General features: G+C 40.4%; 1 protein-coding gene across 1 annotated transcript in view; it reads right to left on the minus strand.

Moving 5' to 3' along the window:
- The window catches only part of KALRN (kalirin, RhoGEF kinase), a 408,565-nt gene that overhangs the window by 346,487 nt on the left and 43,983 nt on the right, over positions 1-18,095 (minus strand). The window contains exon 5 of the mRNA XM_012730450.1: positions 3,872-3,994. Coding sequence (XP_012585904.1) covers positions 3,872-3,994 — 123 coding nt within the window. The remainder of the gene's footprint in view (positions 1-3,871; positions 3,995-18,095) is intronic.

The following is an 18,095-nucleotide window of genomic DNA, read 5'->3' on the forward strand; positions in this document are numbered from 1 at the left end:
TACTATCATCCCTAGGGCATTGCTCTTACACTCTTGGTGTATTAATAATCGATGGCCATTAGTGGTACCAGTTTATAGACAGAACTTAGAAAACTGTGATTTTTCCTCCAAGGCTTAATAATGTGCAATTATTTCTCAGCAATGGACACCTAAGCTGAGTTTGATTTCTAATTAGTCTGTAAAACTAGACATGGGAAAACAAAACTTAAAAAAAAAAGGTAAGTTTTTATATGCTGAACATTTTCATTTATAGAATGATAGACCCAGAGTTTCTTAATTCTAAGTTCTTCAGCATCACAGGTTTTGCTGAAGTTGGTCTGACTTGCACACAACCAAAGATCATCAATTGCCATCAATAAATGGGTAGAGAATGTTAAGTCAAGCTGTCAACTGAAAAACATTTGACACCCCCTTATTTCAATGGAGCATCACAGCACTCCCTTCTCTTTCAACATAAGATTTGTTGGTTTGAAATTAAGGGTTAATTTGTGAGATTAGCTTCTATCTCTCCAGGGGATTCTCTATGGGACAAATCATGTCTGCTCTTTTCATTGTATGCCCACATCCAACACAATGACCGATGCACAAGTATTTACTGAATGAGTGATAAAGAAGACATGAGGGCCCTCCCTGGTGGTGCAATGGGTTAAAGCACAGCACTGCAAGCTAGCAGCAGCTACTTCAATGCAAGTCTGATCCCTGGCGCAGAGGTGATCCACATGACCAGCAGACCTCTCCTGACATGCCCGCTGCACCCCTCAGCCATGTACTTAGTCAATCTGCCTGTTCTACTCCCCACTCTGTCTCTGGTGAATCCTCTCACTGTCCCTGCACCTTTGGCCTGTGCCCCAGTTCTGTATGCCCAAAAAGAAGTCATGAGGTTCTTGAGATCTTCAGTTACAGAGGTTGATTGGTAGGTTTTAAGAATCCCTTTTCCATAAAAAATTGTTGGAGTATATATACACACACACACACACATCTTGGGAAAGAGGACCTTCAACCTTCTTAGAGTTGCAAGGGACCTGTGACCTCTCCCAAAAGGGCTCACTGGCCTACTCAGTAGTAACACAGGATTTAATACCAAAGAAACACGATGTGCTACATGTAGCTATATGCCGGCAGATGTGCAGGTATCTGTATAGGCATGTGTGTAACTCCCAAGAATCAAAACAGAAATGCCCTGGTTAATTTACAGAACAATCCACTTTCCCACTTCTTCAGAAGAACTGATCATTCCTAGTGTCATGGACCCCAGCAGTAGATGCCTACATTCATCTGTTTCTAGGCAGCAACATCCATAACTCAGGCCAGAGAAAAGGAGTCTATAATTCCCTCCCCTTTCACCTGTTTGAGATGCTGACACCCCTCTTTGTGGAAGTTCCTTTTAATAGCAAACCTGTAAACCTCCCGATTAACAAAGGCATGAGGCTGCATTTATAAAGCTCCTGTGCTCAGGCAATTTGATCACACAACTCTGGGATTTCCCTCTCTTCACTCTGCAGCCAGAGAGGAGATCCAGCTTAGTCAGACTAAAGAGACCTCACGTGGTATTCACAGAGATGGGAGTCTAGGCTGGGCTGGAACAGACTAATTGACTGTGCTATAATCTCTTCTTCCCTCTCTCTCAGCTCCAGAAGATGATTCCTTTCAGTAAATTTCCACCCTAGTTACTTTTTTTTCCTTGAAAATGGACACGTCAAAAGTAAATTTGTCAGAGGGCGCATTTTGATGTACATTAACTCTCGGCTATCCATACTAACACAGAAGAGCAGTGGTGTAGATAATTCAAAGCCAAAGGCTCTTTCTGTTTAGCTCTCTAGTTCATTGTTTTGAAGGCACTTACTTTCCAAAAAGTCTGTCTTTGCTTCTTATTAAAGAAAGTTTGTCTGCTTGAGGGACAGGCAGCTGAGTGACATGAAGATTCCAGCATAGAATTTGTACATTCACTAAGCGAAACCCACAAGGCACACAGATAATCAAACTTGGCTAGATTTTAATTTATGTTCTTAATCAATTATGATCAATTGCTTCGCTCCTCTGTGACTACAGTGAGTCAGGAGTGAAACATAATTATAGGAGATAAGGTGGAAGGGAATGGGTCTTTATATGAAGACACAAGACTGTTGTGGCTAAAGTTGATAACAAAATCAATGTCGATGTTTTTCCCTGATGACCCCATAATCTTATATTCTGCAACCAGAATTTTTCTTTCTATGGATATCTCATTCTGTTTATCTCTACTTTCTACCCTGTCATGGTTCCCTGTGCTAGTCATCAAGGTTATCCACGAACATCCCACTCTTCTCCCTAGTGTGTGGTAGGACCATATACCTCCACCCATGAAATTAGATGCAGCCGTGTTGGCTAATGAAAAGTGAGCTAACATGGCCCATGCACCTTCTAAGTGGAATGTTTCAGATCCAGCCTATACTTGGCTATTTGCATTGTCTGCCAAGACCACAGGCAGCATCTGAGACAGTAGCTGCTCTGTCAGCCTGGGTCCCTGAGTGACTGTGACTTGACCACCAGCCAGTGATGAGCTTGCAGAAGACGCAAGAAATAAACTTTTATTGTTTTAAATCACTGACATATTAAAGATACCTCAGCACATCTCTATGATCAAGCTATCCCAAATTGTCTGGGTTATCTCCCCAACCAGACACTGAAAAAACTTGAGGCTAGACTATTCCTTCCTCAGCACTTTAAGTCCGGTGGATAGCATGTTGAAAACAAGTTGGTAAAAGATTTAATTCACCTCCTTCTTCATCTCAGTCTTTCATGTTTATGTTAATCTAAATTTCAAAGAATCACCTGCTGAAATGATAAGACATCTCTGTTGTTGATATATATGGGAAAGGGTGGAGCCATTCTTTTGGACACATAGTACAAGCAGAAAGAATTGGCAGAAAATTGAGAGATGTTGCAACACACTTGAGCTACAGGCATTTCAAAAACAGTCTTTTCAAGGGGTGGACAAGATTTTGAAATGAATTCTTAGGGTGACCACCTGAACAAAACTGTATCCCCAAATGTTAGGTTTATGAGGTGTTATCTGGACTAGCCTCTGACATCCTCATCATTATAATATCAACATTTACTGGTAATTTACTATCAATCAATCAATTTTACAATGCTAAACTCCAATCTCTTTCCAATTATCTCAATGAATCCTAATAACAACTCTATAGATGACCAATGTTATTTCCATTTTAAGATGAAGAAACTAAAGCAGAGAAAGGTAAATTTCCTTGGCCACACAGCTAGCAAATATCTCTCTGTGTTCAGTGTATGCACACTCCCTTTACTTCCAGACACATCCACGTTCCCAAGTCAGCCTCCCCTGGCAGCCCCATCTCCTGGACAGTGCCTCCTAGATGAACACAAAACAATTCCATTCTCCTCTCTCCAAGTAGCCTTTCTCACATGTTTGAAGTTAGCATTCAGATGTCCCTAAAGACTCCTTTCCCCAATTTAAACAGACCTCATCACTCAACTGTTTCCAGCGTGTCTTAGATGGTCGTCTGAGTTTCCCAGCTCAGTGACTCACATGTGCTAGGAACACAAAAGTGCTGACTGTGTCAGCAGAGTGAACTGGTGACTATCCCTTCTAGTCTTGTGCTGAGTTCATGCCTTCTATGAGCCCAGCACATTCCTTTCACCACGTGAAGCAGAAATGGGGACATAATCTGCCACAGGAACAGCTGGTTGGGGTCCACATCCTGGCAAATGGAGAACTAAAGACCTGCAACTCAGAGTTCCTCCTTCTTACTCAGGTTGGAAGTCTGATTCTGCTCCCCACTCCTGCGCCCCAAGGGCTCCCCTCACCGCTGGCCTGTCCCCAGAGGCAATGGTGAGAACAGCCTCCACTTACCATGGAGTTCATGGCAAAGTGGTTGTGTTGCGTCTGCAGGTCTAGGGCATGCTGGTAGCTGACTCCGATCTCTGTATGGCTCTGGAGGAATAACTCCTTGTTGTGGCTTATCCAGTCGAACATCTAGAGAGGACAAAAAGGAATCAGAAGGGTAATAATACATTCACCAATACAAAACTTTCAGAGCTTCTGGAACTAAAAAATGAAAGAATCCTCCTGTGGATGCCAGTGAGAAGCAGTCATCTTTTCATGAGGCAGGGTGACCCACCTCACTTTTAGCATAAGCATCCAGCATCAGCCTTTGTTTTTCCATAGAACCTAAGGGGAAGGGAGGAAATCAGCAAGAATATCAGGGAAGTGAGGGAGAAAGCTATCTATCATCATATTTGTAAAAACCTTCAGAAAGGTTTAAAAGGCCATATGCTTACTTTAGGGACAGGTGCTAAGGGAACATGCTCATAGCTTTATCCATTCCCTAATGCACTAGGGGAGTAGAGAAACCATTTCTGGAAGCAACAGAGCATCCTAACATATCTCTATCTTGCTTACACAGCCACACACACTTGTTGAACTGACTCTGAACAAATCAGCTTTTCTTATAATTCCACAGCCTCACAACTAAAGGGTTTCTACTTAACCCATCAGGAACCAGAAAAGGAGGATTTTAAGGGTAGAATAAATACTGCCCAGCACAGCAGGCAATGAGTCATTTTCTCCCCTAGACTCTGCACCTGCACCCACTGCTCCCCAAGGTAGCGCACACACTTTAAGGGGAGCATCCCTGTTCCAGAAGAGATGGCCTGATCACTCTAAGGATGCTAGTTATCACTCAAACAATTTACAGAATTTCCCAGGCAATGGGGTTGTCTCAGAGATAGCAACATTGCTCAACTGAGTACAATAAAACATGAGGAGATGAGGGGAGATTTACTAAGAATATTCTGGGAAAACAGAACCCTCATTCTTTAGGTATGACTTCCTTTCTTCATGGTGCCATTATGACCCTGACTTGTTATTCTGCAGTCATTCAGTTGGAAGTTGGAGGGTGAAGTCAACAGGCAGAAAAAGGGAACAACCAAAACAATGAGAGTAGAGCCCTGACTGGGCCTTGCCTTATGTCTACCTTGTTTCTGGACTTTCTTAGTAGCTGAGCCAAGAAACCTCCTTATACACTCAAGCCAGTTTAAGTTGAATTTGCTATAATTTACTGCTCAGAGCAGATACAGCTAGGGAACGTATGGAACCCTTGGAGAAGAGTTCTGTTACACTTGGAACTGATGTGCCAGAGATTCAGATGGGCACAGCCTGCAGCTTAGATGCAGAGTTAAGAATAGGTGTATGTTAACAAACAAAGACCACACCAGCTTTCATGGGGGCAGAACTCCAGCCTCATCCCATTATTTCCCTTTAAAGAGAAAGGTGAATTTACTTTTTCAGCTACATTCAGTCAACATTTATGGGATACTCACTAGGTGCCAGGCACCATCAGATACCAAAGAAAAGCAAGGATGACCAAAGTGTGGTTTTTGAGTTAAGAGGTTTAAAGGCCACTGTGATAAGGAGAGAGGGACTCAGAACTCCATACAACTTGACATATGGGACTTGATTAAAATTATACCTCAAGAAAAGGTGACTGTGACAGGGGCCAAGATGTGCTATTAAAGTTGTACAGAAATAGCATCCACTCTTGATGGCATTGGGATGGGGAAGAACAGAGGCCTCTAGGAGCAGGTGACACCTGAGTTGAGCCTTGACTCAGGTAGGAATTAGCTAAGTGAGGATGGGAGGGATGTGAGTTCCAGGGAATATCTGTGAGGCAGCCCAAGGAAGGGCTCTGACAGAACCTCAGTTGTGCTTTTGGAGTCTGATATATGAGGAGATGTGGTTGGGGTGGAGGTGGGGGAGGCTGACCCCATCAGGCCTGGACACAGGAATCAAGAAACTTGGAAATTCTGTTGCATCAAGCTGTCAGTGGAAGGTTTGAAACCAAGCAGTGATGTGTGATGTACGTTTTGATAACTGTGTGGGATATGGACTGGAGGGAGCAAGACAAGGCAGACAAAATGGGTGAATAATCCTAGTGAGCAGGGTGAGACTCTGGATAACTGGACAAGGGATGTGAGAGTGCAGTCTAAGAAGCAGGCTGACTTGAGAGCTTGCAGGTTCAGGACTGCGGATCCAATCCTTTGGTTAGTAGAAAGTGAAGAACTTGGCAGAACAGCCAGATGTCTGGCATGGCACCCTGAGTTGTGTAATAAGAGGTCCTATTTCTGCGGTTGGAAAGAGAGTGTGCTATATTTTTGATGTGCCAAAATTGTGAGGTTTATAAGTGTTTCAAGCAAAGGGGTCCTGTGGGCACCTACATCAATAATAAGAAAGGATGAAAGCATTAGGCTTCACTTTTGAGTGTCAGAGCTTGTTTCAGGCTAGGGGCTGCTGCAGAGACTCACTGTGGTGTGCACAGTCCTGGGTCTGCTAGTCAGTCACTCCCACATCTCAGGTACTGCAGGGATCGGAGAAGCCTTCTTTCCCCCTCCTATATTGTTATGGATAAGGAGGAGAAGGAAGGCAAGTGTCCCAGAGTTTAAAGGAATCGAATTCCGTAATTTTTGACCTTTAAAATTCCATCTTTTTTAGCCTAACTAGCGGTTTATTAATTTTGTTATCTTCTCATAGAACCAACTTAATTTCAACGATCTTTTTGTAGTTTTTCTCTATTTCACTTATTTCCATTCTTATTTTTAGTATTTCCTTTGTCCTACTAATTTTAGTTCCTTTTTGTTCCATTTTCCAAGTTGCATTAAGTGTAATACTGTTTACTCTGATTTTTTCTTGTTTCTTACTGTGGGTCTGTGTTACAATTATCTTGCCTCTTAAAACTGCTTTTGCTGCATCTTAGTGTTTCTTTCCCACAGCTGGTATCCTTGATTTCATTATCCTCAAGATATTTTTTATTTCTGTTTTAATTTCTTTAATCCAATGGTGCTTGAGCAACATATTGTTTAGTTCCCAGTATTTTTTTGTATTTCATTGTTTTTTTTTTTTTATTTAAATAGTTGATTTCTAGTTTTTGACATTATGGTCAGAGAAGTAACAGCTATAATTTCAGTTTTATTGACTATGTCCCAACATAAAGTCTCCTAAATATGTTAAGGTGCATTGGGGCAAAACATGTATATACAGCAGTTTTTGGTGGCATGTTTTGTAGATGTCCAGTCTAATTGCGCTAGCTCGTCACTTAAGGCTATTGTGTCTCCCATCCAAGTACTAACCAGGCACGACACTGCTTAGCTTCCGAGATCAGACGAGATCGGGCACATTAAGGGTGGTATGGCCATAGACTGCTATTGTTTCTTTAGTTAGCCTCTATCTTAGTGACCAATCCATTATTGTAAGTGGAATATTAAATTACCCTAATATTACCGTATTAGAAGAACTGTACACCTCACTGAGTGGGCTTCTTACGGAATAAATTCTGTAGCAAGCCATTTTATTTAAATTCAGGTTCCACCTTGAAGCACACAAGCTTCTCTTGAGCACCAAGCTCGACTAGAGGGAATGCTCCAGGAAAGTGACACATAACTAAGGTACACAGCAAATGACCTGCTCGGGGACCAGATGGTCTTAGGTGATTCAGGAGCTAGGATGTCTCCAACATGGATTTTCAAAAATAAAAAAGAAGAGAGAGAACATTAAATAATGGAATTAGAAATGAAAGAGGAGAAATGACCACAAATGGCATAGAAATTCAAAGGATCATGAGACATTACTATGAACAATTATATGCTGACAAATCCAATAACCATGGAGGAATGGGCAAATTTCTAGAATAATATAATTTACTAAGACAAAACCAAGAAGAAATAGAGAAGTGAATAAATTGATCAAAATCATGGAAACTGAAACAGCATGACAATTCTCGTCACAAAACAAAAGCCCAGGGCCAGCTGGCTTTATAATGAATTCTATCAAACCTGTAAGGAAGAACCAATACCCATCTCACTCAATTTTTTCCATATATGCAAGAAGCGAGAATGCCCCACAATACATTTTACAATGCCAACATTACCTTAATATTGAAACCAGCGAAAGACAGCACAGGAAAATCAAAAGCCAATATCTCTAATGCATATTGATGCAAAACATGCTCAACAATATACTACAAGGATTATACATCATGATCATGTGGGATTAACTCAAGGAAGGGAAGGATGGTTGAATACACATAAATCAATGTAATGTAGTATATAAAGTATAGTGACCATAAAAATCATGATAACATCAATAGATGTAGAGAAAGCATTTTATTATGATAAAAGCTATAAATAAGATAAGGAAGCCAGTTCATTATAATAAAGATTGTATGCCACAAACCTAGTGCCAACATAATACTTAATGGTAAAAACTGAAAGCATTCCCTTTAAGATGAGAGACAAGATAAGGATGTTCACTGTTACACTTTAGCTAAATTTAGTATTAACCAGACAACAGGAAATAAGCTCCATGCACAAGATGGAAAAGAAGACAGACTCTACTCTGAAGACTCCACTCAAAAGTTATTAGAAATAAAAAAAGTACAGAAAAGAAGCAAGTTACAAAATCAACACAAAGATGTGTTGCATTTTTATATGCAAACATCAAATGAGAAGGAAAAGAAATTAAGAAAATAGTTCCATGTGTAATCATTAAAAAAAATATGAGGGATTAACTTAACTAAAGAAGTAAATAATTATACAATGAAACCTATGTCATTAAAGGACTTAGATTAAAACATAAGGAGTAGAAAGACATTGCACACTTACAAATGGAGAGAATCAATATAATCAAAATGATTATTCTATTAAAAGCAATATATGAATTTGACACAATCATTAGAATACAAACAATATTCTTTGAAGAAAATTAAAAGTACTTTTAAAATGTATATGGAATCATAAAAGACTTCAAATAGAAAAAGTAATCCTGACCAAAAAAGAGAGAAGTCAACATATTATATTACCTGACTTTAAACAGTACTGTAAGGCAACAAAAATTAAAACAATATGGTACTGGCATAAAAACAGACACATGAATCAATGTACAGAATAGAAAGCCCAGAAATAAATCCATATATATAGTAACATTTTAATTAGTGATAAATGAGCAATGACAATACAATGGGGGAAAAGAATCTCTTTAATAAATGGTGCTGGGAAAAATGACTACATATAAGAGAATGAATTTGGATCACTCTCTAAACTCCATGCATAAATGTAAATTCAAGTTGGATTAAAGATTCAGATCTGGCCCTCCCTGGTGGCACAGCGGATTAAAACACAGCACTAAGAAACTAAAGCCACTTTCGCATGAGTTCGATCCCCAGTTCCATCCCCGCTTGCCCCAGAGGTGGCCGCATGGCGTGGCAGACCTCTCCTTGGCCCGCCCGCCCGCTGCTCCTCTCAGCAGTGTGCTTCATCCATCTGCCTGTTCTGCTCCCCGCGCTCTCTCTGGTGAATCCTCTCACCCTCTGCATCTCTGGCCTGTACCCCAGTTCTGTATTAACAAATAAATAAATCTTTAAAAAAAAAAAGATTCAGATCTAAGAGCACAGCAATAAAATATATAGAAGAAACTACTGGTTACAAATTTCATAACATCAATGATAAAGATTTTTTTCTGAAACTTGACCACTATGATGGCAAGGGAAATGCAAAGCAAAAGTAAGCAATTGGGATTGCCTCAATTTAAATATCTTGTACATAGCCAAAAAACTGATAAATAGATTAAAAAGATATTCTATTGAATGGGAAAAAAATGTTTACACATGACACAGCAACAAAGGGTTAATATTGAAGATATATGAAAAAATATATACATTTGAACAATTAAAAAGCCCAATTATTAGATGGTCAAACAATTCACCAAAGAGGCTAACCAGAAGGCCAACAGAGGAGTTAGAAAAATGTCCACTATCACTTTAAATATGGGAACTATAGGTCAAAACTACAATGAGATTTCAACTCACACCCATGAGAACAGCACATATTAAGAATACCACAACAACAGCACGTGGAGAAAGAGGAACCTTATACTGTTGGTGTGAATGGAAACTGTTATGATTTGGAAAGCAATCTGGTTTATGGTAAAAAGCTGAGAAATTGGATTATAGACTCAAAAACCCCACTCTTGATCATGTATTTAAGAACATGAAAGCATTAGCTCAATAAATTATATATGCTCTACAATGTTTATTGCATCATTATTAATAATAACTAAGACATAAAAACAACCTAATCGCCTACTAGTAGAGGAGTAGCTCAAGAAAATGGGGCATTAATAGAATACTATTCAGCCAAAAGACAAAATGTTGCCATTTATGAAAAATTCAAGGGAATTATGTATAAGGGAGCAAGTCAGAATAATAAAGACAGTGGACATTTACATAGTAGACAGTATGATAAAGCAAAATACTTATGAAAGTAATGGACACTAATAAATGAAGTAGGGTCAAAGGCAGGGAAGGAAAAGGGTCAAGAGAATATAAGAGATTTAATGGGGAGAAAAGATACAGTCATGACAAAGTTTTATTGGAGAAACATTTTAGGATTGAGATTTTCTGGAAATTATGTGTAACATACAGTAAAATAAGTATGATCCAATATATGTAGTTTAAAAAAATAAAATGAAGTAAAAAATAAATGTGGTAAAGGTTTAAACCACTTCTAACCTTTTTATCCTATAAAAAGTCAACTCACAAAAATTAAAACAAAATTCTGGCTCTCAATCCCATTTTAAAATAATTTCTCATCTCCTTTTCTTATTGACAAAAGGATCAATAAAGTTAACAAAAATCTGAAATGCCTGAAGTCCTTGAAACTTGTATTAAAAAGGACTTACTCCAGGGCCTTCCCTGGTGGCGCAGCAGGTTAAAGCACAGTACTGGGAAGCTTAAGCCGCTTCCTCATGAGTTCGATTCCCACCTGCCCCGGAGGTGACCACATGGCGGGGCAGACCTCTCCTGGCCCGCCCGCTGTGCTGCTCTCTCAGCAGTGTACTTCGTAGATCTGCCTGTTCTGCTCCCTGCTCTGTCTCTGGTGAATCCTCTCACCCTCTGCATCTCTGGCCTGTACCCAGTTCTGTACGAATAAATAAATAAATATGATTGCATATTTTCTGTTAAATAACTAGTTATGCAAATCAGCAATAGTTAATGTGCTAGGGCCAAATGATTCAATGGCCCATTGCCAAGTCCCTACTGGACCACAAAGCATGAAACTGAACACAGGGCAGTAAGGGTAGAGAGCAATAACAAGAAGTGAATTAAAAGATAGTTGAGGGCCCTCCCTGGTGGCGTAAGGGGTTAAAGTGCAGCACTGTGAAACTCACAGAAGCCACTGCAGCACAATTTCGATCCCCAACCAGGGAGCTGACCCACATGGCGCAAGGCAGACCTCCCCTGACCTGACTGCTGCTCCCCTCAGCAGTGCCTGTTCTGCTGTCCATTCTGTCTCTGGTGAATCCTCTCACCCACCATACCTCTGGCCTGCACCCCAGTTCTGTATGCATAAATAAATAATCTTAAAAAATAAAAAAAGATAGTTGAGTGAGAAGAGTGCTTGAGGAACTGTGCACCTTGTTGAGTGGACTTCTCATAGGAAGAGGTCTGTGTCCAAGCTATTTTACCCAATTTCATGTTCCACAGTGAAGCACACGAGCTGCTCTGTGGTGGCTGGGCAGGCAGCTATGTGGGAAATAGTACTCCAGATGTGATGTATCACACAGAAAAAATGGCATTCTCTAGGGGCCAGATGGGCTTGGGTGGTTAAGGACCTATTTAGGGTCTTTCCAAGATGTCTGTTTCCTAAGGGACAGTAGTCTTAAAGTCTCCTCTGGACTTGAATTTGCTGCCTTGTGGTACATAATTCTCTCCCTTTGTGAACCTGTTTGTTTGCAGGGTCACCATAATTTCTGATGCATTCAGTGGAAATGAAGATAGAATGAGTAAGTGTGTGTGTGTGTATACACAAATAGTCATATACATGTGTGCATGTGCAGGTACTGCATGGGGGTTCACATGTGCACACGTGTGTGTGTGTGTGTGTGTGTGTTGTCAAATGTGATGAGGACAGCTGGTTCCAGATTTGGCTCTATTACAAACTACCCATGAGACTTTGGATAAATCTCTTCATTTCTAAGGATAAGTGGTTCCCAGAAGAAAGGTAAACAAACATCCTGGTTTACAAGTGGTTCATTTCGGAGAATTATGAGATGTATTTTTTCCATTCAAAAAAAAAATTGCTTCATTAAGTCTCCTGGGTCAAAGTCATCTTCATTGCCACAATTTATACCTTCCAATTGTGAATAAGAGAACATCAGTGAGAAAACTTGTATTGTTTAATAGAGAAAGGCAATTGTTTTGACTCAGCCCTGACATTTTTCTCTGAAGCTTTAGACTTCAAAATATCCATCTGGGTAGAGAACTGTGGATACTTTGGTGTTGGGAAAGCTACAATGAACACACCTATGGGAGAAACCCTACACTGACAAAATACTAACAAAGTTGTAAAACATTTTATTTTGTAATAATAAAATAAATTAAAAGAAATAAATGTCCATCTGTACATATCATCTCACTGCATCCATCAGGCCACTTTACAGTAGGAACAGATTCAGAAAAAGTAAGCCCCAGGGTCTGGAATTCATTCATTCTATCCAATGCATGTCCACAGAGTATCTGTTGAGCCAAGTTCTTAACATACTGGCCTGACTGCTGCATGTTGGTGTAAAGCCTCATCTGCCTAGGCTCTATAGGGAAGTTACCTCCAAAAAGGCAGTTACCAGGGCCTACATGGCTCCAGCTAAGCCAAGTGCTGTTCTTCATTTAGGGCCATTTATTCTCAATGCTCATCCTTCTCCTCCCTCTTCAACCCTGTTTCATCAGTGCCTGGGAATAACTAATTACAATAGCTCCACTTAGAAAAAGAAACCCTGGAGAGAATGCAAAAACTGGTCCAACCACTATGGAAAGCTATGTGGAGGTTCGTCAAGTTACTAAAAATGGAGCTACCATAGGATAAGATGATTCCACGGCTAAGGATCTATCCAAAGGATACAGGAAAACATTCATTTGAAAGGAAACTTGCACGCTTATGCTTTCTGAGGCATTATCTATAACAGCTAAGATATGGAAACAACCTAAATGCCTAAAAACAGATGAATCTTGAATGGATCAAGAAGATGTAATACATACACACAACAGATTACTATACAGTGATCAAAAGATAATGCATGCCATTCACAGCAACATGGAAGGATTATGCTCAGACAAGTCAGAAGGAGAAGAAAAATATGGCTTCATTTACAGAAGGAATATAGGGAATCTGAAAAAAGGATAAAAATAAAGACAAAAGTTTCAGGCAAGCTGTAGATTATTGCATACAGCAGGGTAGGGGAAGAGAGGGGAGTCAAGATAGGTAAGAGAAAAGCACAAGGGACGATGGTGATGGTTCACGAGTGACATGGGGTGGGAGATATATAGGGACTACACATGAGTGAAGAAATCAACTATTGTACAAAAATAAACACTGTAAGAATAAATAAATAAAAGTTATTTTAAAAACCAAATAACTCCACTTTTCTCAGTACTTAGTAAATGACGGCATGCATGAGCAGAATGGCCACGTTTTGGGGTCGCTAATCTCCAGACAGGTTGACCCTTTCTAAGTGCTCTTCCAGCTAGGGAATTTTATGATTTGACTTTTTTGAACTGGACTCTTTGGAAGACATTTGAACAAGACTGATCCAAAGATCTAAAGAAAGAAAAAAAGAAAAGAAAAGAAAAAAACTAAAGAAAGTATCTCCATAGGATTTCAAACATCTTGATCTGTCTTTTTTGGGAAGCCAAAAACAGCTAGGCTCAACAGCTGTAGTAAAACAACAAAACTCCAAGAGGAAAGTTCATGTCCAAATAATGAAATTTTATTTCTCTGTTTAGAAACTAACATAGTTTTGCCCATCAAAAAGATAAATGTTACAAGTAAGCTACTTGGGGCTTTTTTTTTCCTTCTTTCTTTTTGCTTTTAACTAAATAGTTTTTCTTTTATACTCACTAAAAATTGGTGAAAACATGAAATTCTGGTTCTTAATAAGAAATAAGTGACAAAAGGAATCTATTTAAATGCAAATTGGGAAAGCAAATTGAAACCTTTCCCCCTTTTCTTTTAAAGAAGGGATTGCTGAAGAGTTGTAATTGCTTATTTTCCTTCATGTGCTCTGGCATCTGATTTATTTTAATTTTCAAGCTACTTGCCACCTACTGTTAGTATTTTGTACTGTTTTTAATTACAGATTATATTTTTTTAAAGTTGCTCATATTCAACTTGAAAAGTAGATTAAGAGAATGAATAGAAGATGACCAATGATTTTTTTTTGCCTAAATACATGACTTTCAACATCACTGTATCTCCTGTACCCTCTTGTACACTGAAGTGACCATCCGTAAAAACTTGTGCTCTAAAGAGCATTAACAACCTCCTTGTAGGCTGTTAGGTTGATGCATCTAGGAAAGGTTGTATGCAATCAATTCCAAAATTACTTTTATGTCTGTTTGAATGCAAAGAATAAAGGATTCAAATCAGGAGATTGAGCAGCAATGAGATTCCATCATAAAAATGGAGGTTTACACAAGTTAATGCATTATGTTATTGGTCTGAGTCTCCGTTTCTTTATCTATAAAATGGAGGTAACAATTTACACTATCTCAATATTAATACAATAGTGAGAGTCAAATAAAATAGTTGTTTCATGTTTTGTAAAGTGCTATATAACTAATAGGTTTTAAATACATATAATAAGCAATAGGTTATACACATTGCCCTAACATTTTCCTTTAAAGCACAACGCAGAATGAAAGATGTAGATTTAAAATTGTAGTAGGTTCACCTGACTACCTAGTCACCATGGGCTAACAGGACTCACACCTACAGTTCGCACACAAACACCTCTACAGCTCACCCTCCTTAGAGATGCACCCCCAGAGTAACTACAGGGCAGTAATCTCCACTGACACAGTCTAGAGACATCCTCCCTCTTAAAACACACAAAGGGCAGGCCCTCCCTGGTGGAGCAGCGGGTTAAAGCACAGCACTAAGAAGCTAAAGCCACTTCAGCATGAGTTCGATCCCCCTGCCCCAGAGGTGACCCACATGGCACGGCAGACCTCTCCTGACCTGCCTGCTGCTTCCCTCAGCGGTATACCTCATCTGTCGGTCTGTTCTGATCCCCACTCTCTCTGGTGAAGACTCTCACCACCCTTAAACCTCTGTACCCCAGTTCTGTATGCATAAATAAATAAATCTTAAAAAAAAAAAACAAAAACCTCCTGCCAGCCCCCCTGGAATTAGTTTATCCTGGGTACAGAAAGCAAGGCCCTTCATGAGGTTCATGAGCATGAGCCAGCCAGGGATGTGATCCTGACGTGAGGGTAGCAGTGGAGTCCAAGACATAAGAGAGGCTCTACCATGTGGAGACAATTTTGCTTTCATATGAGCTCTGACCCTGGGGTACATGTTCTTTGTGAACAAGGCAAGACACAGATCACACGTGTTCCAACAACTGTTAAGACCCTTCATCTCTTCTGTGTCCTGCAAGGCTAATATGGAGGGTGGTTCAGCCTGGTTACCTGCGGATCCCACTACTACAGGTTCAGAAATCACCAAACAATTTTGCAGACAGGACTGTGTCTCTGTGTCTCTGACCTGGAGACAAGCTATCTCTTCGCTAACACATTTTTTTTATACCCTCCATACCCAAATTCCCTATTTCTTAAATCCCAGATATAACATCCTAATGCATTGCTCACATCTAGAACTGTCTGGGTGTCTCTTTAAAAAGGCAAATATTCTGGGCCCTCCCTGGTGGCGCACCAGGTTAAAGCACTGTACTAAGAAGCTTAAGGCCACGTCCACATGAGTTCAATCCCCGCCTGCCCTGGAGGAGATCCACATGGCGTGGCAGACCTCTTCTGACCCGCCCGCTGCTCCCCTCAGCAGTGTACTTCGTCGATCTGCCTGTTCTGCTCCCCACTCTGTCTCTGGTGAATCCTCTCACTCTCCACATCTCTGGCCTGTACCCTGGTTCTGTATAAATAAAAGAAGATGTAAAAAAAAAAAAAAAGCAAATATTCTACAGCAAGCAAAGGGTTAACAAAACCCTCTCCCCTTCTGTATGATAACCTGACAGTAACATCCCAGGCCTATTTCCCTGGAAACAGATATAGATAATGTGTGCCAGTGGGTTATTTATGATGCTGCCTATGGTAAAAACACCCCCTGACTGGCAAGCTGTATCAGAATTGGAAGGTTTCTCCAACTACACATGCCTGATGGGTACACCATGCCTTGGGCTTTCTCCACATGGTAACTCTTGTAACTGGCAAGTCCATTGCAGGAACCCTGGAAGCTGTGCTAATGGAGTTGTTACAAGAAATATTGGCCCCTGGGGGGCATGGAGTTTGAAAATCCTGGCAGCTTCTGTTATTGTGCACCATGAATTTTGTCTCCTTGTACCTGAGCTAAACTGCTGCAAGACTGTCTTGCACAGCTCCCATCTTATATGGTCCTGAGCAGGTCAGTGCCAAGGGTGGCTCTGGTAGTCTTGTAAGTCAGAGGCTTAGTGTTCTAGGAAGACCACAGGTAGATGCTCTGTAGTAGTTCAGTGCCAAACTACATGTTCAACAGTTGTGTTCCTCTTCTTCTTTCCCTCTTTACCAAGCTCTTATTTCATTTTCAGTTTCTCTCAAAACCAGCAATGATGATAAGGACAACAATAATAATAGCAACTAACATTTGTTGAATGCTCACTATGTACTAGGTACTGTTCTAAGTAATCTACATATGCTAACTCATAATAACCACATGATAATGTCCCTCACATTAACACCCAATAATATCACATCCATTTTCCAGACCAGGAAACTAAGACACAGAGAAGTTGATTAGCTTTCTCAAAGCCACACAGCTAATAAGTAGCAGAGCTGTGGTTCAAACACAGGAAGTCTGTTTCCAGCGTTGATGCCTTCAACTCTGTCGCTGTGTCCTCCAGTGACACTCAAAGCTTCACTCTGTCTACACTTTCAGGCTCACTAGGCATCCACAGGTGTGTATGGTCTCTCTGCTTTTCCCCTATCCACTTCCTCCTTAACCCTTGTAATATGGTCTACTTTGACAGCCTGCTCAAGTCTATACCCACAATGAAAACCCATCACCTCTAAGTTCCTCAACTCTCCACTTCTTCTGCCTTAGATCTTACATCAGGATCTGAGGCATTATTTTCTGAAACTCCACCTGTCAGGCCCTCTATGCCAAGTCATTTTTAGGGACAGGTCATCTGGTGGCACGCAGGATGAGCTTCTCCATCCTGCTTTCACAAGTCTCTACCCAACACTGAATTCTCTCAGGCCCACTTGCCTTTTTCCCACACTTGCACTCTCTTCCTTGACACAGCACGTCTAGCTGCAGCATGCCAAAAACAACAGGGCACTCTCATCATGAAAGCTCAACAATTCCCCGGCCCTGACCTGATGCATCCAAACTTGCCTCTACTCCCCTGGGTGTCCCACTCACAGCTTTCTCTCAGGTGCCTCTCACCTTGACTGTGATAGTCTCAAGAGTGGTCCTCAGCTCTTTGCCTTTTATTCATGGGTTCTGTCCATTTAAAAATCCACCCAGACACACAACTTCTATGATACAAATTCTACTTCCTACCTCATGTGCCAAGCCCTGTGCTAATTACCTCCACAGACTATCTCATTAGTCCTTACACTAATGTACAAAGAAAGCACCATTCAATCCATTGTACACATGCTGAAAACTCAGAGGTGAGGTAACTGCCTAAGATCGCAGCTTGTAAGTGATAGAGATAAATTTAGAATCTAGTGTCCATCTAAATCTAATTTCCTCTGTTCCAGGATGCCCTCTAACCTTAACTTCCCAGAGAACTGACCAGAATAAACATAAGCAAGCTCTGCCTAAGTTTACACACATCATCTCAGTCCTCAAATAGCACTGGGAGGTAAAGACACCATGAACACATGTTTTTCAAGTTAAAAAGAGAGAGTAAATCACTTGGACAAGGTCACACAGTTAAGGTGGCATAATGAAGACTTAAATCCAGGTCTGTGCAACTCCAAATTCCTTTCTTTTAAACCACTTTTAAATTGACTCTCAAATGCAAGTGAAAATACTAA

Source organism: Condylura cristata, unplaced genomic scaffold (genome assembly GCF_000260355.1).
Source record: "Condylura cristata isolate star-nosed mole 26May11 unplaced genomic scaffold, ConCri1.0 scaffold00003, whole genome shotgun sequence".
NCBI classification, from domain to species: domain Eukaryota; kingdom Metazoa; phylum Chordata; class Mammalia; order Eulipotyphla; family Talpidae; genus Condylura; species Condylura cristata.